The sequence below is a fragment of the Ctenopharyngodon idella genome, chromosome 17 (assembly GCF_019924925.1).
Source record: "Ctenopharyngodon idella isolate HZGC_01 chromosome 17, HZGC01, whole genome shotgun sequence".
Classification (NCBI taxonomy): Eukaryota; Metazoa; Chordata; class Actinopteri; order Cypriniformes; family Xenocyprididae; genus Ctenopharyngodon; species Ctenopharyngodon idella.
This window is the reverse complement of record NC_067236.1, coordinates 8413347-8439418: the sequence shown is the minus strand read 5'-3', so window position 1 is coordinate 8439418 and position 26072 is coordinate 8413347. Positions and strand designations below refer to the sequence as shown.

Genomic DNA, 26072 nt, shown 5'->3' with positions numbered 1-26072 from the left:
CTTAATTCTAAGTGGTATGTGTGGAAAAAACCAGGCACTGCTCATCACCTGTCCAATACAGTCCCAACAGTGAGGCATGGTGGTGGCAGCATCATGCTATGGGGGTGTTTTTCAGCTGCAGGGACAGGACGACTGGTTGCAATCGAGGGAAAGATGAATGCGGACAAGTACAGTGATATCCTGGATGAAAACCTTCTCCAGAGTGCTCAGGACCTCAGACTGGGCCGAAGGTTTATCTTCCAACAAGACAATGACCCTAAGCACACAGCTAAAATAACGAAGGAGTGGCTTCACAACAACTCCGTGACTGTTCTTGAATGGCTCAGCCAGAGCCCTGACTTAAACCCAATTGAGCATCTCTGGAGAGACCTAAAAATGGCTGTCCACCAACGTTTACCATCCAACCTGACAGAACTGGAGAGGATCTGCAAGGAGGAATGGCAGAGAATCCCCAAATCCAGGTGTGAAAAACTTGTTGCATCTTTCCCAAAAAGACTCATGGCTGTATTAGATCAAAAGGGTGCTTCTACTAAATACTGAGCAAAGGGTCTGAATACTTAGGACCATGTGATATTTCAGTTTGTCTTTTTTAATAAATCTGCAAAAATGTCAACAATTCTGTGTTTTTCTGTCAATATGGGGTGCTGTGTGTACATTAATGAGGGAAAAAAAATGAACTAAATGATTTTAGCAAATGGCTGCAATATAACAAAGAGTAAAAAATGTAAGGGGGTCTGAATACTTTCAGTACCCCCTGTACATTATTAAAAACTTGTTAACATTAGTTAATGCACTGTGAACTAACATGAACAACTGTTTTCATTAACTAACATTAACAAAGATTAGTAAATACAGTAACAAATGTATTTCTCATGGTTAGTTCATGTTAGTTAATACATTAACTAATGTTTAACTAATGAACCTAATTGTAAAGTGTTACCTTAATTATTTTTTTAATATAAAATACACAACCATTTAAAAGATTATTTTAATATATTTTAAAATGTAATTTATTCCTATGTAGGCAAAGCTGAATTTTCAGCATCATTACTCCAGTCTTCAGTGTCACATGATCCTTCAGAAATCATTCTAATATGCTGATTTGGTGCTCAAGAATCATTTCTTACTATTATCAATGTAGAAAATAATAATATTTTTGTGGAAATCTAGTTTTCCATTTACCAGTTTGAATTGTAATAGCGTCCCCTACTCTAAATTCACTCCCCACACTCCATTTTGCATGTTTATGACATTTTCTAACACTGTATTTCCTTGTATTTTCTTGTTTTGTCCTATTACCTTGTCACCTTTGCTGTCTATTGTGAACTCTTTCTCCAACCATTTATGCACTGCACATACAAACAAACACACAAACAAACAAACATCCATAACAAAACAAAAGACACTACATGATCGAATGCAACCAGTCAATGTGTTACTAAATGTCTAGTAGTAATCATTTTAAGTACGGAACAATTTCAATGACACCAGCGTTAAATCTGAATGAATAAAACAAAACAACAAAATTAAGACATCAATTAGATGCATAAAAGCTTGGCACCCACAGAGCTTTTATTCAGCGTTGCGTGAACTGTCAGCATGGAGCGTGGAGACCAGTGGCCCGAGGGTGCAGAATCACAATGCTGCAACCTCTTGAGTTAATTAAAACAGCCGTTCTGCCACTGCAAAGATTCAATCTCTTATTGTTTTCAACCTGCACTGTATGGTTAGCACTAATGGAGGCGTCCCCTCGGCTCCTAACATCTCGCATATCTCCTCCTCTTTTCTGTAAAGGACTTATTTGTCCTTTTGTAGTGCTTCTTCGGCATTAACTAGTATGTAACCCTCTTTCTTCATGAATTATTGAGACACTGAGCCCCAGAGAAAAGACACATGGATTTGCCATCTGCTCTAAAAAAGGGAAAATGGATTCTAAGACCCAAACAATGTTTCCATAGAGCCAGAAACAGATACAGTGTTTTAATGTTGCGTAAGCAGGAGGGGAATGTTTTCACAATTACAGCGTACCGTCTGTGATTTAACAAGATAATATTTGTTAACGGGTAAAAGCATCAGGGCACAGCGGCTGATCTGGATCAGTCGTGCATAACCTTGTTTTGAATTAAGATTCTAGAAAAATTAAACGATACAACCAAGAAAATAAACATGACAGTTACTGCAGTCATTATGCAGCATCGCAGAACTGCAAATGCAAAGCTGTAATGAAGAGACAATTACAGATAAATTCAGACTTGAGCTACTGGAGTAAATCAATGCACTGAACTCCTTTGCTTCAATAAAGCAGCTGCCATCTTAAATGCACTATGAATACAATATAACCTTTCGCAAAAGGCCACAGATTCGAAATTTCTTGTTGTAAATCATACCGCTTTCAGCAGCTCCATGCAAAAAAATTAATTTTTGTTGAGGATAGCCTTGCAGCCAGAACTTCAGGTCAACTCTGATAGAAAGAGACTGTCTGTGATTTGTTTTGTTTTTATGTGCCGTTTAGGTTGCGGGTTTATCTGAAATAGATTATACTACAACAATAGGCCATCTGAGGCTGAGACTGCGTTGAAGATTACCCGATTTGACCTTGACTTGCAAATCTCTTTCTGATGAATACGTATAAATTCCCTGTGCTCTTGAAAAGATACGCACCTCTAGAGACTGCAGGTACCCTTCCTGCGGGTCGCAAAGCAGCGAGGAGATACGATGATTGTTCCTCATGCAGCGGATGTTGGTGTCCCTCCACAGGGGGAAGATCTGCCGGATCACTGTCATCCGGCCCAGAGCGCTGTGGACAAGCTCCATGATCTCTGTGTCACTAACTTCCTACACTCAGAGAGAGAGAGAGAGAGAGAGAGAGAGAGAGACACACACACATTCACAATGTTATAGTGTGAAGACTGGCATATTAAAACCTACTGCCAGAAAAAAAAGCCACCAAACAAACATATTAAACCCCTGGCTGAAGGACTGTCCCTGCAAATAGAAGACACTGCTTTGGTCCAAAAGCATTAAATATCCCCACTGAAAAAATAAGATAAATGCTGGTTTTTAGCTGACCTACAAGTGCCTAAAACCTCTGTAATACTTAGACTGGTTTATTTTTTTCTTCATTAAATAAAAAATTAGGCATCATACTTGCTGACTTACTACAGTAAATGGTTATAGAGAAAAACAATAATGCACAAAACGACAGGATCACACACTACCAGATTTTCAAGTCATTCCAAACACAACAAACTTGTGCAGGAATGTGTGCCTCGTTGCTAGGAGATGTGTGACAAATGAAAACAATGTGTGTGAATCGGCTCAAAATCATACTACCCATATTCATACTATATAGAACATACTTTTTGAGGAGGTTAAATTCAAATGTAGTACCTACTCAGTATGAGACAGCATGCAATGTTGGATACTACACTACGTACACTATGCAATTTTCTGTGAATCCTGTTGACTGCACAAAATCTGCAGACTGGCTCAGACTCCTGGCAACTAGTGTCAATCATATCAAAAGCTGTGAAGTGTATTCCAGCCTTTAGAGTGTGTAAACATGCCTTAGTGTGCAGACTGAATAGCCATTTAAAACAAGGAGGCTTGTACTGGCCAGCTTAGCAGAAAGTGTGTGACCTTAATGCAGTGAATGCAATGTGAATATTTCTTGGTTGAAAAGAAAAAGAAAACAAATTAAAAAAGTTTACATTGCTTTGCTGTTCTTTGGCTGGTTTTAGAGAGGTTTTGCAGCTGGTCAGGCTGGGAGGCTTGCTGTCCTTCCAGCTACAGCTAGGCCATATTAAAACAGCCAAGACCAGTAAACCAGTTAAGGCTGGTTTAAGCAGTTTTCTTCAACAGTTCTGGCAATGTTTTTGGACCGTGATGTCGAGATAACATGACTTGTGGTCTCAAAAAACAATGACAACGAAAAAGCAGTATGGGAATGCACACAAAAAATATATCAGAAAGCAATAAATAAAATATTGGTGTTAATAAAGAAATACATTTCAGTAATATATGTCTGCTGAAATAAGGGAAGAAAACATAGCCAAGGGAATGCTGAAATGCACAAAAATATGACACATAAATGCATAAATCTCTTGCTGGTCAGAGTAGCAGAAGTGAGTATTCAATTCAATTCACATTTATTTGTATAGCGCTTTTCACAATACATATCGTTTCATAATGTATTAGCATCAAAACATATCGATCAAAAGTCAGAAGAGCCTCAGAAATAAAAATAAGAAAATGAAAGCCTGTCTGTTGAAAATGTAAAAGCATATAGTTTAGTTCATATAGTCTTTGAGTGCAATTCATAAAATCACAATGGAATAGCTAAAGCCTCAGGGAGTTAAGAATTAAATCTATTCCCACAACAGGAATGTGACGTACAACATACAGTATGAAGAAACAATAATGACACCAGTGATGGATTGGTCCCTCTGAGAATACACTGCACCCAAGCCAAAACACTTCTAAAGATCTGCAATGTATAATACACAATCTGAAACTGAACCATTTCTTGAATATCAGCTTTACCTGAAGTACAATAAATGTTCTCCAGTTTAGTGAAAGATATGAAGTTTTCTCTGCAACGTTGCCATGGCCTTGCACTTCTGATGTCGCACCAATGTAGAAAAAATAAATTGCTGTGCACAAAACGCAAAATGTCTTGGAAAAGTTATTTTCATTGTATTCTAGTGATTAAGAAATGCAGTGTTCGGGTCAATCGCTAGTTATTGTTGCTATAGGGTTAGAACCGGTGAATGCAATTTACAGGTTTCACAGAAAGAGAACGATCAGACACTGTTGGAATACTTTGATGGTTGCGGCACAAAAGACATCAATAGGAGAGACATTGTAAATGCAAAGACATGAGAAAAAAAAGTCTCTTTTTTTTTTTTAAAGAAGAGTGGCTTGAAATAATGAATATGACCAGCACAGTAACAAAACTCAGACACATTTACATTTACACACCAACCACAGGTGTAGTGTGTAGTGTACTTTAAATGCTTCCTGAAATGATTTAATAGATCTAAGTTTAAATGCTTCAATTTGCTGTCATATTATTATTCAGCAAGAAAACAAGATTAGAGGGAACACTGGTTCTCTGTGTAGAATTTAAGCATGTTTCTTCACCCGAGACCCACCGTGTGTGTCGGGCTGTGGCTGTGTGACAATCTTTGGTTATCTAGGGATTTATGAGTCCTTGAGTCCTACACGCTATCTGTTATGAATTCACTATCATCAAAGAGTGTACACTCAGACATAGTGTAAATACTTTACTGACCTCTCAACTGTTCTGCATTACCATAGGTTTAAATAGTGTTTCTGTTCTCTAAGAATCAACACAGAAGATATACATTATCCTTTTACTCACTCACCTTTATAAATGCAGTACGTTTGGGTCTTACAGTGACTTTGATCTTACAAAATATCTTTCTATAATCTTGGCAGCAGTCTAACAGTTGGCGTTTAGGCAAAAAAAATAAATAAAAAGGTACAGTAGCAGGATAAAACGCAGAGATCACAGTACTGAGATGACTCACAGAGTAGAATGCTGGGAGTTCACAAATAACCTCCAAACACATTAATCAAAACAGCCCAGCCCAACATATAAATGATCTCTGATGCAAGTCCCAGGTGAAAGTATTAATTATTCATGACTATAAAATTTTTTACTGATCAACTGATCAAGGTGACATTAAGCAGAGTCAGGACTTCTAATGTCACTGTCTGTAATTAAATCACCGCAGATGTTTGAATCCCTGAACATGCCGCATGAAATCTGTCATTTAATTAAACTTCAAGTGATTGTGACAGTAAGAGAATGTTCTGACATCTAATAAAGGTCAGCGCCCCCTGACTATAGCTAAAGACACATCTGTGCGTAAGGAGCGTAATGAAACAATGCTACAATGACATCACAGGGAAATCAGAGTCAAAATTTCCCCCCTCAATATTTCAGTTCAGTTATTTCCAGTAAAACTGTTTATTTAGCATCCTTTTTATGTTAGTTTTTGTACATGCATACCGCGAATCGAATCATTTGTATGACACATGACTTTGTGTTTCAAACACTAATAAACCAAATCCAGTTCAAAATGAATGAACTAAATCAGATGATCTGCCATGAGTCATGACCTTGATGAATGGAAACCGTAGAGGCTTCATTTATGTTCATAGTTATCGTGTTGACCTTCATGTCTGCTTTGTTTTGAGGCACAAGCAAATCAATTCAGGATAAGGAACAAACAGAAGCATCACAGTGACGTGACCTAGTGAACATCTAAACCTCTCTTGTTCAAACCTCAAGGTAATGAATCAGGGATTGCTTTGTTTTACTATTTCTAGGTTTAACATGACTGTGCTTTAATTTGATCATTCTGAAACCTGAATATACAGTAATATGCAAATTAGCAAATATGACATGAGGAGAGCTGAAAAGAGGATTAGGACTGGAGATGCATATTTAAAAAAACAAAACCACTACAGTAATAGAGTGGTATACCATTTATGTAAATTTACTTTTCCTTTCTAGGTTCTATATTACAAGTGCACATACTGTACTGTACATGATCAGTCATCAAACTTGGTGGTAAAAGTACTGTTATCAGTGCAGGTCCAGAATAATTTTAAGAGAAGTGCACTCATAGTGAGAAAATAAACTTTATTTTTTTCCCCCCAATCTTGTGCATACCTGCACAGATTGAAGTGGAGCGTGGCGGCATGTTTTGAATGCTCTTTATAGATTAAGTAGGCAGATCCTATGATTTAATGTCTCATATGCCTGAAGCAAGTTTAGTCAGTCTGATTCATGGTCATATACCAGAAGAGAGAGAGAGAGAGAGAGAGAGAGATGCACAACATGGCCCAAAAAGAATGTGGGCAACCCCTGAATAACAGGTTTTCTTATTTAAGCTATACCTTTCACAAGCCATGTTCCTTGGTGACTCTTCTTCATAGGAACAGTTCACCAAAAATTAAACATCATTTGGTCACCCTCGTGCTGTTTCAAACCATAGACTGTAAAAAAAGATGGACGACGCACCTTCACTCTCTTCCACTGTAGCAACTGAAGCCGCCAGTGTGCCAATATGGCGCTGACATCTTGAGTCTCGAGTCTGCGTGTAGTGAACTTGGAGCCCGAGTCTGCGCAGTAGTGAGCATGAAGTAGAGCCGTGATATCAATGTCCCGCCCAAACTCAGAACAACTCATTATGTCGTGTGAAATAAACAGTTATGGAAATGTACAAATTAAAGTTAAAGCTCCAGTCACCTCGTGAAGATCCAGAAAAAAAGTTTGTTGGTGCCTCAGTGACTACTTCACTCAGTGAAGCTGTCAATCTCAGCTGTCAATCATGACGTCACACTCCCGTTTTTATAGCATCAAATAACTAACTAAAACCAAACTTTTTTAAAGAAAGAACACTTAAACTAACACCAGCGTGATAAAAACTGGCTAAAATGACAGAAATTGTCTTTGGAAAAAAATATTTGAAGTGTAATTTAATTTTTTAGTTTGTCTCACATCCCATTGGAATACATGGAGAGGGTGGGGTTATGATCTATACTGCTTCCAGCCACCTGGAGGTGATTGAGACGCCTTGGCTTCACTTTACAGGACTCGTGTGGCACGCTTGTTCCAAACCTGTATGACTTTCTTGCCACAGTGGAACACAAAAGGAGATGTTTAGCAGAATGTCTAAGCTTCTCTTTTCCATAGAGTGAAAATGAACGGTGATCACATGATTTTCAAAGCATGTGAATGATGACTTTTGTACTCCGAGGTATCATATGGGTCCAGAAGACTAGAAATGTATGATACTACTCCTAATTTTACTATGCTTGTATGTTGGATTTTTGTCGTCCTTGGTGCTTAACAGCTCCTAGCCTCCATCCACTTTCATTGTATAGAAGAGAGCAGCTAGAAAGCACTGTAGAGGGATACAGAGAGATAGACAGAGTGCTTTTGGATAAGCTCGTAGTGTGCTGTAAAAAACTGGAGTATGACTCTGGTACTCCCAGAGAACCAAACTAAAAGCAAAGTTTTCTTTCTCTCTCTCACTCTCTCTGTATAAAGACACTGTCTGATTCTTTTTTGTTTTATTATGTAGAAATTTCTGTTGGTGTCAACACATCAAACAATACCAGAGTTTTAATGCCATCCAATGCACTCTGCTCTTTTTGGGCCAGACTCCTTGTGCTCAGCTCTTAGTGGCTTATAGGGCCAGGCTCTCATGAGGTCTTCATTCCATCCAGCTCTCAGTCAACAAAGTGAGGGAGAGAGAGGAATAAGGAGAGCAAAACTGTGGCTCTGAGTCGTGCCAGTGCAATAATCCACTGTCAGCTTTGCTCTAGTATGGTGACAGCATATTACAAACTGAATGAGAGATGTGCCACATATCAAACACTGCAAGTTGAAATTGGATATGACGACAGAAGACTGAATTGGGGCTGTTTTCTGGATCTGACTGCCAACAGTTTTGAGGTTGATGTCTCTTTTCTGAAACAGATAAGAATGAGTTATGAAACTCATTAAGAATATGTGCTTACCTCATTGGCGTACACCCAGTGACTATCTTTGGATGCTAGATTCGTTTCCACTGCCTGCAGAAAACAAAAAGACAAAAGAATGCAAAAAATTACTGAGATGAAAATAAGCAGCTATCTTCTTGGTCTGCATACCAAAATTATAAGAGTGTAAAGAGAGTCAAGGACACTCTTTTGAAAAAAAACATACTTTTAAACTTTCAAATAAACGTTTCTATATGTGCTTTATTTTCAACTTTTCGGAACACGTTCTGTTCACTTCTCATAAATTAGAATTTCTGCTACCTGTAAAAATCTAAAAAGCAAGCTTTACTTTTAATTTTTTGAATCTTTGTGAAAAAGCGGTCAAAAGTTCATATCTTACTTGTATGTGCACACATAATAGTCATAATAATTCATTAAATAAAAAGAAACTTAAAATCAATTAGTGAATATTTTAAGTATTTAATTAAAACAGTGCAAATCACACTCCGTGCTTTATGAGGGTGACTGTCAGTCACAATTTTTTGCTGATACCCATTACTAACCCGTTACTAACCCATTTCGTCATGTCTGCTGTGCTCTTTCCAAGAGAGCCCGCCCAAACTCTCTTCTGATTGGCTGTGGTTTTTGATTGATTTTATCGCTTCTCATTGTCGCGTCGCGTCTAGTGAGGACAGTTAAATTGCTTGTCGCTGGAATCTTATCGCATCGTGTGTAGTTAGGACACGGTGTTAGAATGGCGCAATCTTAAAGGGAAAGTTCACCCACAAATGACAATTCTGTAATTATTTACTTGCATGCATGCATTTCTATCTTATGCAGAACACAAAGAAAATGTTTTTAAGAATGCTGGTAACCCAAAAAGTTTAGGTTACCATTGACTTTCATTGTATGGACAAAAAAAAAAAAAAGAATTTCTCAGAATATGTTCTTTTATGTTCCAACATGAGGATAAGTAAATAATTTTCATTTTTGAGAATTTTAAATTTTTGGGTGAACTATACCTATATGTTTCACTGATAGTACATGGTACAGAATTCCTCAGAAATGCATTCCTGTGTGTTGAAATGCAATGCAGTCACAACCTGTCAGAGAAATAGAATAGAGATTGTTGGATATCTGGGTGTGAATCTTGACAGTGGACTCAGTGGAATATCTGTGTGAGATAGGAAAACCTGCAGGGGACAGACTGGCTTTCATGTTTAGGGAATATATTGGAATAACTGCAGGAAGTAATGAAGCGATAAGGCTACATTGCAGGAGACTGATCAAAAATGTTCCTTATCAAACATTCTGACCGGGTTCAAAATAGGTGTATTCTACACAGAACAAGATAGTGAGAGTGTATTTCTATGTTAGACACAGACAGATTAAATGCAAAAAAAGTAATTTTCCTGCTCAAGCTGCATTTCTGAGTGCACATTGGATGCTGGAAAAGATTAAAAAACAGCTAGGGGCTGGAACGCCGCTTGCATGGGCGCTTCAAAACAATGAAAAGTGTCTTTACATCAACTTGAAAATATTGATCCAAATTTTTCTACTGAATTGCACAATAGATCAGATCAACAAAAGTCTCCATGCAATCCTGTTCCACAATGATGAGGGAAAAAAAGTGAGTCTCCCAGGCTTATTCAACTGAAACTCCTGATTTCAGGAAGAAGATCCCTTTTGATCCCTTCATTCTTCATCTCAACCTTCAAAGAAAGTTTATGCCTTTTTGTACTGTGACATCTTCAACTGCAAAAACTGTGATATTATTAAGCAGAGGCTGGGATCACTTCCTTCAGCACCACTGCTTTATATCATGAATCAAAGAAAGAACATACAGTAGCACATGATCCAACTTTAATTGAAATGGAAAAAGTGAGGCACACTAGGTTAGAAAAAGCAGGCTAACACATGATACCACACTAGCTTTTGAATAATACAATTGTGTTTTTTTTTATTTAGCTTCATTAAGAAGCATGTAAACAAACAAATATAACATTACTGCTTTTTGAAATTAGAGGCAGCATCACTACAGGAAAGTCAATCAAAACTTAATAACTGCTAATGTACTAGACTATTCTGCTGTGTTGATAATAAGAACAAATGATTCTATTATTTGACAATTTATTCCTTCACCACAGTGAGAAGTGTTTAAAGCTGTGCTGTAAGCTGTTTTTTTGTTCGCTCTTGGTAGATTACTATGTTAAAGGTGCAGTAAGCAATTTTTAAAAAACGCTGTTGAAAAGTGGATTGGACCAAATATCAAAACACACTTGTAGCCAATCAGCATTCAGAAGCGTGAGCTGTGTTTGCTTTATTTCTTCTAGATACTTAAGTAACATTGGTTTTGCTGTCTTTCACAGAACTAAGATATGCTGTCTTTTGCTTGAATATACTCGTGTATCATCTTCGCTTGTTTGTTCATTTGCATTCATTATTATTATTATTATTATTATAAGCCTGGAATGTCTAAACCTCCTCCACTATCCGTTTCAAGCATCGGCTCCCAACGTGTGTCCGAAAATTAGATAACATACCCCTAATATATGTGTTTTCTTTCGGTTCCCCTTTTAGTGATCACTATAATCCCTTAATCTTGTTTACCCATTTGTAAAACTGTATATTAGTTACTTGGACTAAGGGCTAGGCGGTGTATTGAGTTTTGGTGATATATCGATTTATTTTTCAGAACGATACAGGATGAGACAATACCATCTGTATCGAAATGGATTGATGTGACCCTCCCCCACTCTCGCGACATGGAGGAAAACACAGCACCGGTCCACACTGCAGAAGACGATCTGGTTAGTAAAAAGAAAAGCAATTGTTTAATAATTTGGAGATGGTTCGGATTTAAAAGAACTGATGAGCAGCAAAAAACAAGCCTGACATAAAACAATTATGTCAAAAAGTGGAAGCACATCTTATCTCTTTTACCACTTACAATATCACTATAAAGTGCAGTACGAAGAGTGTTTAGAACTTTGTGCTTTGTCTGCTACAACCTCAGCCACAAAGACTAAGCAGCCCAAGAAGTTTTCTCTCCCAAAACAAAGCTCATTGGAAGCTTCTTGTACCTGCAGCGTGCCTTACGAAAAGAAAAGTTCCACATGGCACTATATAACCAAGGTTGTAGCTTACCACATCACTAAAGATATGGTTCCTGTTGCAACAGTGGAACAGGAAGGTTTTAAAATGCTGCTAAAATTTATTGACCCAAGATACCAGTTACCCAGTCTTAAGTACTTTGCAACAGATGCTTGGCCTGAAATGTACACTGAGTTCAGACGGAAGCTTTCCGACCGGCTCACAAAAGTGACTCATTTAGTGCTAACAACCAATATGTGGTCAAGCAGGACATGCGAGACATATATGAGTTTGACAATACATTTTATTGAAGACTGGGAAATGAAAACTGTGTGTCTCCAAAGCAGCTATTTTCCCCAAGACCACATTGGGGAGCAAAATTATTTGGCCATAACAACACTATAGTAGTTGTGACATAGATTGCTGTGCATTACATACTTACCTCCAACGTTTGGTTAATTTTTATTTTAATTTATTTATTTAGTTTTACTTTTTTGTTGCCTTTCTCTTTTGTTTGTGATATATGTGATATTAGAAGCTATTGTAAACCAAAGTCAAATTCCTTTTATGTATTTATGCATAATGAACTCGATTCTGACAACCACATCACCTGGGCCATTTCTCTGTTTAAGAAAGTTGTCAGCAGCTTCTCCTATAGCTGGAGGAAAGGAAGAGAGCTCACTGAAGTCCAGATTCAGCTGGGTCTGCCAGCTCACCAGCTCATCACTGAGACAGTCTCACAGTGAAGATCACGGCAACAAATGATTGAGAGGTTCCTGGAGCAGGAGGGAGCAGTCACAAAAGTCCTGTCTGCTGACAAAAAGTCAATCTTGTTCATACATGGCAGGGCTTTAAGGTCCTGGAGTCACTCCAGAAGGCTCTGAAACCCCTTCAGGACTTCACAGATGCAGAGGAGTACCATCTCACATGTCAGACCTGTACTACACCTTTTCAACACGTCTCCTGGCACATGAAGAGGGCAACAGAGAGCTGTGCAAATCAATCAAGACCTGCATTGTTGATTACCTTAATGCAAAGTATGCTGACCCAGCAACTAGTGACCTGTTGGACATGGCCTTTAAGTTTAGGTATGGGGTAGGATTTAGGGATGTAGAATATGGTCATGCAGAATAAGGCATAAATATGTGCTTTATAAGTACTAATAAACAGCCAATATGCAAGCTAATAAGCAACTAGTTAAAAGTGAGAATTGTTCCCCACACTAAATTGTTATGGAAGAATCTCTGCTGGCCGATCATGGAAGCTGTCAGCCTGACCCAGATGTGCCCACTGTGCACGTACAGACCTAGTAGAAATAATTCCACCAACAGCAAAGAAGTCATCGTCACTGGCAAGCTTCTTAAAGGGATAGTTGTTGAAGTGATGTCTCGCGCTTATACTTCAATGAGCGCGAGACATCACTTCCGTTGTCAGAGCGCGATCAGACCTCACTAAGCGAATGCTGAACGCAGTTGGACATAGTGGTGTTTTAGAGGTAAAAAATTATATAAATACTGTCCGGTTTCTCGCACAAACCGATCGTTTCGTGTCCTAGGCCATCAATGTGTCGTCGCGAGCCGCAGGGTTTAATTTGGATTTGTCTAAGCAAGTTTTATTTACTCTTATAAAAGAAGTTCCCATTGACACCAATTATACAGCTGACAGACGGCAACGGTTGTTGTTAAAAATCATCATTTGTGTTCTACTGAAGAAACAATGTCACCTACATCTTGGATGCACTGAGGGTAAGCAGATAAACATCATTTTACATTTTTGGGTGAACTTTCCCTTTAAAGCAGAGCACAGCAACCACAATCAGTACAGCACTGACACGGAGGGAGACAATTGAAACTGAACTGTCAGGTTACTTGCAGTCAGTTAATGTAGAGACTGATATTGATCGTCTCAAATGGTGGGAAACATGAAACACTAAGCCACAAAAGTATCAGACACCAGTTCCCCTTCCGAAAGCTGTATATTTTTAAGCAGGGAGGAAGACCACTGCATTTTATTTTGATTATAAGCTGCTTTATTAAAGGTGACTGTAACCTCTCACATGAGGCTTAGACTTGCAAGTAAACATTTATTCCACTTTGTAGAAAACACAGAGATATACATTGTATACATTGCCATTCATCCCAAAAATACAGAGATATGAATTTTGGTCAATATCGTCCAGCCCTACTTGGACTACTGTGTTATGCAGGGAGCAGTTCATGAAAGCTGTGTTTGTTTTTTTGTTATGGAAGGGATGTCTTATGAGGGATGAGCTAAATAACAATTAGACATTTGACCTGAATTATCATATGTGCTTTCACTTATGGATGACACCATACCCTTGGGCGGCAGGCACAGCAGATTCTGCATGTGTTGCATAGCGTGTTTGTGAGTGTGGGGACGGAGGCATCAAGATAGGGGTGTGATCCTTTTTGTTTGTTTGTTTAATGTGTTTGTTTTGATGATTTCAAATATCAACAGTGTTTACCAGAAATCGCTTACTGCATCATTAAGGAAATGCATCCTACTTTAACTCCATTAACAGTTGAAATTTTCTCAGATGGAATGCAAACAAATTTCTTTCAGCAAATCAGCTTGGTGTGTATCAGATTTCACATGTTAATGTAAAAATATACAAAAAAAACAATACAGTTATTATTTTTATGTCATTTGCATTTCATCAGCTATTAAAAATGTGCAGAATTGATCAATAACACTACATGCACAATAATATTAATATAAGGGCTTGTTAATATTAACAGTATTAATCTAGTCCAACATTATTACCGACCTACTCTACTAAACAGACTCTCTTGGTCAATTTATGTTGTCAGCAAACTAAAATCAATATGACTGTATACAGCTATTAAGAGGTCACAAATTCTTACTTTTTGGTGAAAGAGACAGGACTTCCTAACAACATGAAAGAAGAAAACTAATTCAGGATTGATCAAGGAGCACACAGATCCCTTCTCTAGACAACTTTAAAAGAGTGATAAATCATGACCATTTGCCTGGCTATATACTGTATGTTGTGAAATTGTTAGTTGAAAGCAGCTGCATTTCTTTGAGTTCTTGAGCACTGATTGCAGTGACCCGGCTCCAGCTGTGGTGAACCTTGAATGAGACCAGCAGCAGCACTTTCTATGAGCAGTGATTTTCAGTAAAAATCACCATTAGCTTTCCTTCTATCATTTCATCACACATGCAAAAATTTTACTGGATTGATGCATGGCCATGATAAAAAACACAGTGCCCCATTACTATTTAACAATTCATATAGCTCAGCCAACATAGTTTTGCCAAGGTCATGGGTTTGATTGCCAAAACTGCATCTATGCATCTTATAAATGCATAAATGCAACAATAAAATATTCAATATTCTGTCATAATTGACAGGGTTTCTCTGTAATCTATGTCTAGACTTTGCACAGTTGCTTTCACAGTTGTCTCATGTTGTATACTGTGGCAAGCAGGATGAGGACGAGGGCTGTGAGAACGGTGTGAGGCCGGTGGCATGATTGATAATAAGAGTCACCTGTGCGCCACACCGGTCTCGTATCTCACGGAGGAACTTTGGAAGCATAAAAGGAAGAGCGGCGACAGTGAGGGACGAGAGAGGACCAGGCCTGGACTACTTTACATTCTGTTTTGTTATGCGTGTGCGGCAGTCGTCCGTGAGGGGCTGCCACTTTTACTTTCGTTTTGTGTTTGTTTATTTTGATTATAAGTGTGTTAAACATTCACCGGTTCCTGCCTCTTTCTTCCCTGAACTACTAACATTGTTACATTGGTGACGAAGGAGGGACATGCTGTCGGAGAGCCCTCAGTGCTGAGGAAGTCGGGTAGCACGAAGAAGCGGTGACTGCCAGTGGCTGATCGGGGCGGTGATTCTGGAGCGATGGAAGACCCGGTGGGACGGAGAGGTCGCTGCCATGCTCCTGGGCCAAGGAGGGGTGGTTGCTATCCGAGAGGAATCGAAGGAGTCGGTGCCGTTTGCCAGGAGACCAGAGTCTGCTGCCGTCCGCCATGTCTGGGGAGGAGCAGGGAACGGGGGACTTGCTGTCGGCTGCCCTTAGCTGGAGGAGTCATCGCCATCTGACAGGAGGAGCGTCCAGTACCATCGCATGGCACCGCGAGTGAGAGTCTCTCAGCTGGTTGAGGCAGTCTGTCCAAGAGCCGGACCAAGATTTTTTTTCTTCTCTGTCTCTCCTCATGCTTCCAACTCCTTTTCTCTCGTCTCGTCTGTTCTTAGCCCCATGTGCTGCGGCTGCCCCGGAGAGTCTCAGCGCAGTCTTGTGAGTACTCCCCTGCCTGCGAGGGGTGATGGGGGTATCTAGCAAACAGGACGAGGCAGAGGGCCGTGAGAATGATGCGAGGCCGGTGGCATGATTGATACTGAGCATCACCTGTGCACTGCACTGGTCTCATATCTCACAGAGGAGCTTCGGAAGCATAAAAGGAGGAGCAATGACAGTGAAGGACCAGAGAGGACCAGGCTTGGAGAACTCTATGTTGTGTTTTGTTATGTGGGAGCGGCAGTCGTCCATGAGGGGCTGCCGCTTTTACTTTCGTTTTATGTTTATGATTTCATTAAAGTGTGTGAAACGTTCGCCGGTTCCCGCCTCCTTCTTCTCTGAACACTAACCTTGTTACATATAGAGGCACAGATTTGACTCCAGCACTCCCAGCATGCTATACGGCTGGCCCTCTGAACCTGTTTGACTCAATAATATGCACCCGCTGCACAGGTGGGCGAACCTGGCACACCAATGCCTGATGAGGACTGAGCTGAGGTTTGAGCTGTGCATCAAAATGTGAATGTGTATGTGTGAGAGTGAGAGTGAATAAAGATATGTGGCAAAGGGAAAGTAAACATGTTCTTGGTGAGTGGAAGCACGTATATATTGCTCTCATGGCAATAACGAAACATTTCAAAACACCTTTATAATTCAATTCTCACTGGCAGATGAAGCATAAAGGAATAAATGCATCAGCTGAAGTAGACGTTCACCTTGAAATGAAATACAGTTTGCTATCTGCAGTGTTTCTCTCCTGATTCACATAACCTATCTCCTGATTCACATAACCTATCTGTTTCTAAAAAAAAAAAAAAAGATGTTTATAAAAAAATGTTTCAGTTCTCCATTGATTTTACCTGTTTTTCTTTGCTGTGGCTTTGCTTTCATACCACTGCAGCTTGCAAGAAGGTGCAAATATTGTGTGCTGCTAAAAATCTGAACAAACACTAAAAAGGACAAATAAGAACCTAAACATGTCAGTTGCACCGGCGATGTTCTCCCTCTGCTGTTTCATAATTAAGTTGCTGAAGTTGAGAAATAAACAGCTTATGAAAAAGGCTGTGCCCTTGAAAGACGCTCTGCTAAGATCATTTCTCACTTTTCAGACATACATTTAAAAAGGCATATACTATAAAAGTGCAGAAAGAAGTCATCCTGGGAAAACCTGTGAATTTCCAAATCTCATGGTCAATCCGAGAAGGAATAGGACTAATGAAAGTTTGATGTCTACTCACATTCACTCAGGGTCAACAGCTTTACACAAGAGAAATGCTCCTCTCGAAACATGCTTCATCTCAAAAGAAGTCTTATGGCTTGACCGAATATAATCCAGGTATGCCAAATGAGAAGAAGTTTTTTTTCGTTACTTCTCACCCAGCAAAACCAGACAAAAACGTGTATGAGGTGAAACTAAAGCGCTAGGCATGGAACGCAGAATCATTTGGGATGAGATATTGCTCCACATAGTGAGACTCTCAGTGATTGGTCAATGGGGAGCTACACTGAGCTCTGATTGGCCCCTTCATTGGTTTTCCGGAAAGAAATGCACATGTGTACAAACACATGTCTTCTTTATTGGTGTGAAAACAAGGTGAATGCATTAACATCAGTTCCCCCGTGACTGCCCTGTGACTCAAAAATATTTGTCTTCCGAATAATGCCCGGAAAAGATTGCACAACTGAAATAAAATCAATATGCGCTACACACAAAAGCTCAATTGCCAATTTTTGGCCAGGAGAAATGCTTGCACCAGTCATGTTCACCTCAGAGATGCATGGTAACAAACAAAGCAAAACACAATGGGTGTCAATATTCTTTAGGTCTGTCAACAACACTTGAATAAGAGCCACTTCCTGTGTCGCCAGCTCGCACATACCGCCCTGTGGGTTTGTTTATGTATCTACATGCATTTCATACGCATGACAGCATTCTGACAAAAGCAAAAGTTCACTGGCAAACCACCAATAATCCTTGGAGACAAACACAGAGAAAGTGCAGCTAGGAATTTCCATTACTGACAGACCAAGTAAATTGCTTTCCATGCTAATAGTCGCAGTTTCACTTTTAAATTAAACTAGGCAATAAACAAAACACAGAGATACTATAAATGTACACAATAGAATTAAAATAAGAACATTGTCTAATTTGCGTCTCTTTTTAATGACTACAGGGTGCTTCATTAAAGGCAAACATTTGAATAATGTGTTTTTTATTCTTCAGGGAAGGAAGAGTCGATGAATGGAGGAATCACAAGCGGTTACCCTGTGTCATGGCATGAAATATCACTGCCGGAGAAAACAAATAAACAAAAATCTGCAGAGAAAAAAAGCACCACTCATGCTGCACTGTTAAAAGCTGTTTAAGCATATGTAGTAGAGATGGGAGAAGAGCTAAGAGAGATGGAAACAGCCCTGTTACGTCCTGTTGAAATGTAGGAATGGAAGTAATAAATAAAGACTGTTAAATGGATTTGATCAAGAGGACTGAACCACTAACTAGGTTATAAACAGTCCGTCTGGGCATCTCGCCCTTTTACCTTTGGGATCTAGCCTCATCCATAATTCTGTTCTGTACTATTTTAAGTCTGTCACACACTCTAACACTCTGAATGATCTCTTCTGAACAGTCATAAACATGCACTCTCTCTCCTGTCTTTCCTCCCTCTGTCTACCCATCAATATGTGCAACAAACAATCAGCTGAAAGCCAATGAGAATTGATTCCCTGACACTGAGATTTGTGGAAGAGCAGGAAGTCTTTGATAGCCCAGGATTGAATTCGGACTCTTGAATCAAACACCTACTGATTGCTGTCAATCCGCAACAGCATAAACAACAGCAAAACAGACAGGGATCCACTTTAAATGAGTCATGCAAAAACTGTTGACCATTATGAAAAACAACAGGATAACTCATTTTGGAAATCAATTCTCCCCAAGGGATGTGCAAAACTACATGTCTGCACAATTGACTAGTAGAACACAAAAGATGATCATTTGAAAAATCTTTCTATTGTTTCTGTCCATACAATGATTGTCAATGGCATACAAACAACACTGAACCTCACTGACTTTAATCAAACGGAATAAAAAAAAAAATCTTCTGAGTACAGAATATTATTATATTATATTTATATTTATAGTACAGTCTATGTATCTTGACCCATTTATATTGTAAATCAAACAAAAACATGACATTATCCAAAATTAAATAAATGGCTTTTATTTTTATACTGTACTAAACCAAAATGAATATCATCTGAAAAATACATTTTGAAAATAAAGAAATTTAAAAAGTTACAAAATACTTATATTTCAAATAAATGCTGTTTTTGAACATTCTATTCATCAATAAATGCTGAAAAAATGTTTTATGGTTTCCACAAATTTATTAAGCAGCACAATGTTTTCAACATTGATAATAACAAGAAATGATTCTTGAGCAGCAAATCAGCATATTAGAATGATTTCTGAAGGATCATGTGACACTAAAGACTGGAGTAATGATGCTGAAAATTCAGCTTTACTATCAGAGGAATAAATATATTAAAATAGAATATTTCATTTAAATTGTAATAATATTTCACAATATTTATGTTTGTAATGTAATAAACTGTACTGTATGTACTGTTTGTAAATAATAACAATAATAATAATAATAATAATAATAATAATAATTTTTACCAACCCCAAACTTTTGAACAGTACTGGATCTTTTTTCTACCCACTATTAGAATAATGTTGGAAGTGTAAACCTAAAAAAAAATTCAGTTCAATTTAAATTCATTTGTACAGCACTCTATCCAAAGCATTTTTACATCTAACTTTGACACTCTTGACTCATCCCTACCCTCTCCTTCTTCCTCATTTTTCTCTCTTAAGGTACTCACATTCCCAGTGTTGTTTCAGCTCTGTCTAATTCTAAGCTGGACCTTGTTAAGTTAGATAACCTGTTGCTATGGTAACTCTGATCTAGGCTTGTCTCCCAGAGAGGGTGTTTAATTTAAAATGGAAGGCTTTAGACAGAGGCTGCTCTGATCATGGAAGCAACAGGTATTCATGAGACTGAAAATGAGCAATACTATCCATCTAACACATGAATTAAGAATGTGAGATCAATGTATTCAATGCTTCACAACGAAAAACAGACATCCTCAGGGAACAGCGAGGAGACATATTCCTCTATTTTTTTTTTTTATTTCTTTAATCTTGTAATGTGTTGACATGTTTGGCTTCTTTTTTTGCCCCTGGATATCAACATTTGCATACCTGAACATATGTAAGATACTACTGGGTGCTCAACCTCACGGTCAGATGTTAATTAGATCCATGAATCTAGCACACGCAAATACAAAACATCCTTCTACTTAGAGGGCCTTCATTGGATATTTCATCACACACAAACCCTGCATTAACTCTGATACCTGTTACTGTGACAAAGACACAGTTACAAATCCTGTGTTAAAAGGGACAAACTTCAAAATTACAATCCAAAGTACTTTTTCATCCTTATGTAATGTCATTAACCATCTGACTTTGTCACACTGGACTGTGTATTTCTGGCTTAACAACACAAATTAATATAAAAGTTGTAAAAAAAAAAAAAAAAAAAAAAAAAAAAAAAAATGGACATGCTTTAAATGAATAAACATTAGTCCTGTCAACGTTAACGCTTGCGATTACATTTTTTTCCCGGTTTAAAGCATTCAAAATATTAACGCAATTAATGCAGCATCCATTTTTTTCTGTTATCCTTTGGGCTAGCATTACAATATATGATCACGCTCTAATTCATGCAAATGCTTTTAACCATTTAAACGTGCCAAAAGAGAAAAAGAGAACGCGCTGCCTGTGTATGTCCTGTCACACACACGATGCACAGAAAGACGCGCGCCATTGTGTGCATGGACGGCGCGCCAGAATCGAGTACTCTGTCACGCTTGAACGAACAATAACACGCACAATAATGCCAAAAATATCCATTTTGTCGATTATCCTAATAAGAGCAGACTTGAATGAGTTAAATAAAGTCTTGAAACGAAAGTAAAGAGCTGTGAGAAAGTGGGACGCGTGTGAGATCTGCGTCATGTGCAGTGGCAGCTCTTAAAGTGACAGCAACCACTAATGCCGTCTGTCATTGAAGATAATGAAAGAACAAAGGTATAATATTTAACTTAGGCTATAAATTATGCAGTGCAGACTGTTTGGTAACTTTATTCAATTTCTGTATTTTTTCCATAATAAATGTCATATTTACCTGTGCCTTTCCTACCTGTCTAACAGGTAGGAAAGGCACAGGTAAATATGACATTTATGATGGGTTTATTTGAGGATTGTTCTAAGTTCACTTAAATTAAAAGTTGTTATATTTTTGAAGCCTAATACATGTAAAAAATGATATAGCTTTCAATTTTTAGGGTCATGAAACCCTAACACACATTTAAAGAGCTCATTTGCAAAAACAGATAACTCAGTTTCCCATTCAGTCGGTCACGTTCGACGTACGTCGGACAGACCGACGAATAGGAATCTCGCTAGAGAGGCCAATCTACTTCGAGTGTAACTACAACGAGCCAATGCACATTGGCATGCAATCATATGCATCAGCTGCTCGCCTCGCAGCGCGGGTATATAACGAGCAGCAGGTGCGTTGCATCTTCAGCTTTTCGCTTCGGAGCCGAACGGTGTTTGTTCCTGTTCTCTGCAAGCAAGTGTCTGCTAGAAGACGAGTCAAGCTTTTTGGTTGAACTTCTCTTTTTTTTTCGAGTGCGGGCGAACAGCACAGCAGCGGGGTCGAAGTCCTCTCTTTATTTTCTGTTTTTTGTTTCGTTTGCCGTTATAGAGCAAATAGCTGTTTTGACAGCGTCAGAAGGCTGTTCTCACGGCCGGTACGGTGCGCTTCGAGCGCTGAAAGCCGTTTTTACGGCTGGTAAGAGTGAGCGCCTTCAAAGAGAGAAAGAGCACACGACAGGCTGCACACAATCCCTGTCTGTGTTGCGGCGGCCGTTCCCCTGCGTGCTTCAGCACTCTAAAAGAGTAAAGTCCCTAAAAGAGCTTACACAAATAGAGCTTGCGTCTTTTTAAAGATGACATTCTATTTGTGTGTTTCTGGATGCGGTCGTTTCCTGTCCTCACTGACGGCCACGATCACTGTTTCACATGTCTGGGCGCGTGCTGAAACGATGTTCGTGGGTGGTTCATGTTTTCGTATGAGAACATGATCACGTCGACACGCCGGTCGTGACTCTTCTTTCTCCGGGAAGCTTGAGTCCCCTCTGTTGTTGGCCAGCTGCCGCTTGTGTGTAAAAGCACAGCCGTGGGTCTGCCCGACACTCTGGGAGACCGCGGAGATCAGCGAGAGCAAACCTCTCGCTCCTCTGCGTGTCGTGTGCCGTCGAGCTGTCTGGCTGCAGCGCGGGTTGTCACGGCAACCCAGCGCTCGCTCGGCGCTCTAGATGCGCGGTCTCCTTGCCTAATCTCCATTGTAGCGCCCTCTCTGGTGCACCAGAAGAGGTCTACTTTGGTGAAATGGCTTGGGTGTCTTGAGGTTGAGGGGTTCCTTCGGGGAACCAACCCCCTAGGGCCCCTCCCTCTAGCGCATTACATGCTGTGCAGCTTCTGGATTGGATTGCTGGTCCTCTTCATAGGGGAACCTAGCATTCCATTTAGGGCTCCGGCTGAGGGTCAGATGTCGATTGCAGCATCGGAGAGAGGGCTGTTATGCTCTGGAAATGAGGGTGACGCTGCCCACTGTAATGGTGTGTGCTTATGCTGACTCAGATTCAGAGTTTACAGCCATGCTTTCCCGGGTGTTCCGGATGTGCATGAAAAACTTGGCAGTATGGAGCTATATTGGTGCCATAAATATGGAATGCCAAAAGTGCCAAAATCTGCATAAGTTTTTACTCTCTCACTACCCTTATGGGTGGGGTGGCTGTTCACAGACCACACCCACCCTGCATGTGAGGCCAAGGCACTCTTTATGCATGAGGGTAGTTCTGAGCCGGGGTTGAGCTGCGCTTGTTGACTAACCGTGATCAAAGTCACGGCGCAGGCCTTCGGCCAGACGATGTCCACCTCAGTGGTCCAGAAGCGCCCCCCTGGCTTACCTTGCTGAGGTGCAAGAGGTCGTCAAGCTAAACGCTTTCTCGACACTCCCATCTCACAAGGTGGCCTTTTCGGTGACACTGTCGGGGACTGAGCCCAGCAGTTCTCCTCAGTTAGTGGCAGACCGGGGAGCCTCCCCCGACAAACCATTGAGTTCCTCGTGGGCCCTCAGTCTGCTCGTCGCCAAGGGTGTCGTCCCCTGCAGAATAAAAAAAAAAAAAACTCCGGCCCAGTCTGCTCTACTGTGTCCGCTGCAGGAAGATGACACCTCCCGTCTCTGCTACTGTTTAAGTGGTTAGTGAAAAATCACCCCTGAGACGGGTGACCCAGAGACGGGTGGGGCTGCTCTCCCCCCCCCCGGAGGAGGGCCGGGTGGTAAATCCTGTTGGTTGGGTTTGTTTCTGTTCTCCCGCTGGTCCAACAGCCAGCGGTACCCAAATTTTCAAAAAGAGAGCAGTTCCTCCATCTCTGGGTCTGAAGAGGGCTCGGAGAGCAGTGGGAGGAGAAAAGCCTCACCACTCTCATCCCCCTCTTCCTTCGCCAGAGGGCAGCAGCGTGCAGTCGAGAAGGCAGCAAAGCCTCTCCTGCGCCCCCTGCCCAACCGTGGAACCAGGTAGGTGTTGCACAGCACACTCTGACCCCGCTTCGGGCCGCCTCGCAGAGAGAGCCTCCCGAGCTGCGTCCCTGTGTTCCACCTCGCTGCCTCACTGCGGGTACGCCTGCGGTCCCTTTGATCCCGCCTGTACGGTCTCTGTGAGCCTGGTTAGCGCTCCCCAGTCCGTCTCGCTGGCTCATTCGGACCATCGGGCTCGGCTATGCGATTCAGTTCGCCCGGCGTCCCCCCAAGTTCAGGGGTGTCCACCTCACTGCAGTGAAGGCTGTCGATGCCTGTGTCTTGCGTGCGGAGATCGCGGTCCTACTGGCGAAGGACGCGATAGAGCCGGTCCCTCCAGCCGATATGAGGTCAGGGTTCTACAGTCCCTACTTCATTGTACCCAAGAAAAGCGGTGGGTTACGACCGATCCTGGATCTGCGAGTTTTGAATCGGAGCCTTCACAAGCTACCGTTCAAAATGCTCACGCAGAAATGCATTTTCGAGTGCATCCGTCCCCAGGATTGGTTTGCAGCGATCGACCTGAAGGACGCGTACTTTCATGTTCGATTCTTCCGCGACACAGGCCATTCCTGCGTTTTTGCGTTCAAAGGTCAAGCATATCAGTACAGAGTCTTACCCTTCGGGCTGGCCCTGTCTCCCCGCGTCTTCACGAAGGTCGTGGAGGGAGCCCTTGTTCCCATGATAGAACAGGGTGTTTGCATCCTTAACTATCTCGACGACTGGCTCATTCTGGCACAGTCCCGGGATCAGTGGTGCGAACACAGGGATTTGGTGCTCAGACACCTCAGCCAGTTGGGTCTTCAGGTCAACTGGGAAAAGAGCAAACTCGCCCCGGTGCAGAGGATCTCTTTTCTCGGTATGGAGTTGGATTCGGTCGAACAGATAGCACGCCTCACAGAGGAACGTGCTCAGTCGGTGTTGAACTGCCTGAATACGTTCAACAGCAGGACAGCGGTTCCACTGAAATTTTTTCAGAGGCTCCTGGGGCATATGGCAGCCGCAGCGGCAGTAACCCCGCTCGGTCTGCTTCATATGAGACCGCTTCAACACTGGCTCCACGGCCGGGTCCCGAGATGGGCGTGGCAACGCGGCACGTTCCGGGTGGCAATCACTCAGGAGTGCCGCCAAACCTTCAGCCCGTGGTCGGACCCCTTGTTTCTTCGGGCTGGAGTACCCATAGAGCAGGTGTCCCGGCATGCTGTGGTATTCACAGATGCCTCTGCCACAGGCTGGGGTGCCACGTACAACGGGCATGCAGTGTCAGGGGTTGGACGGGCCCCCATCTGCATTGGCACATCAACTGCCTCGAGTTGCTAGCGGTACGCCTTGCCCTGAGCCGCCTCAAAGGGCCGCTACGGGGCAAGCATGTACTGGTCCGGACGGACAACACTGCGACCGTTGCGTACATCAACCGTCAAGGTGGTCTACGCTCCCGTCGCATGTCGCAACTCGCCCCCCATCTCCTCCTCTGGAGTCAGAAGCATCTGAGGTCGCTTCGTGCCATTCATATTCCCGGTGTGCTCAACCGTGTGGCCGACGAGCTATCACGAGCTGCGCGGCCAGGAGAGTGGCGACTCCACCCCCAGGTGGTCCAGCTGATTTGGAGAGAGTTCGGAGAGGCTCAGGTAGACCTGTTTGCCTCACCAGAAACCTCCCATTGCCGGTTGTTTTACTCCCTGTCCGGGGAACACTCGGAACAGACGCACTGGCGCTCAGCTGGCCCCGGGGCCTTCGCAAATATGCGTTTCCCCCAGTGAGCCTACTTGCACAGACCCTGTGCAAAGTCAGGGAGGACGAGGAGCAGGTTCTGCTAGTTGCGCCCTATTGGCCCAACCGGACCTGGTTCCCAGAACTCTCACTCCTCGCGACAGCCCCTCCCTGGCCCATTCCTCTGAGGAAGGACCTTCTTTCTCAGAGACGGGGCACTCTCTGGCACCCGCGTCCAGACCTCTGGAAACTCCATGTCTGGTCCCTGGACGGGACGCGGAGGTTCTAGGTGACTTACCCCCCGAGGTACTTAACACCATCGCTTCGGCACGTGCTCCGTCTACGAGACGGGCTTACGCCTTGAAGTGGAACCTGTTCGTCGAGTGGTGTTCTTCTCGTCGAGAGGACCCCCGAAGATGCTCGATCGGTGTCGTGCTTTCCTTCTTGCAGCAGGGGTTGGAGCGTAGGCTGTCCCCCCTCCACCCTCAAAGTCCATACTGCTGCTATCTCCGCATATCATGACCACATAGATGGCAAATCTGTTGGTCAGCACGACCTGGTCGTCAGGTTCCTTAGGGGGGCAAGGCGGTTAAATCCTCCTCGTCCTCCCTCCATACCCTCTTGGGACCTTGCTCTGGTGCTGAGAGCACTTCAGATTGCTCCCTTTGAGCCCTTGCAATCAGCAGACTTAAAGATTCTGTCTATGAAGACTTTGCTGCTGGTTGCATTGGCC

At 41.6% G+C, this 26072-nt stretch overlaps 1 protein-coding gene and 1 long non-coding RNA gene across 5 annotated transcripts in view; one reads left to right on the top strand and one right to left on the bottom strand.

Annotated features, from left to right (window-relative positions):
- The window catches only part of grid1a (glutamate receptor, ionotropic, delta 1a), a 307031-nt gene that overhangs the window by 44110 nt on the left and 236849 nt on the right, over positions 1-26072 (bottom strand). For all 4 annotated transcript variants that reach the window (XM_051868935.1, XM_051868938.1, XM_051868936.1 and 1 more), the window contains 2 exons: positions 8560-8613; positions 2662-2835 (listed from right to left, as the gene is read on the bottom strand). In XM_051868935.1, the coding sequence (XP_051724895.1) occupies positions 2662-2835; positions 8560-8613 (228 nt within the window). The remainder of the gene's footprint in view (positions 1-2661; positions 2836-8559; positions 8614-26072) is intronic.
- The window catches only part of LOC127498962 (uncharacterized), a 425088-nt gene that overhangs the window by 358477 nt on the left and 40539 nt on the right, over positions 1-26072 (top strand). The gene's annotated exons all lie outside the window — the stretch shown is intronic.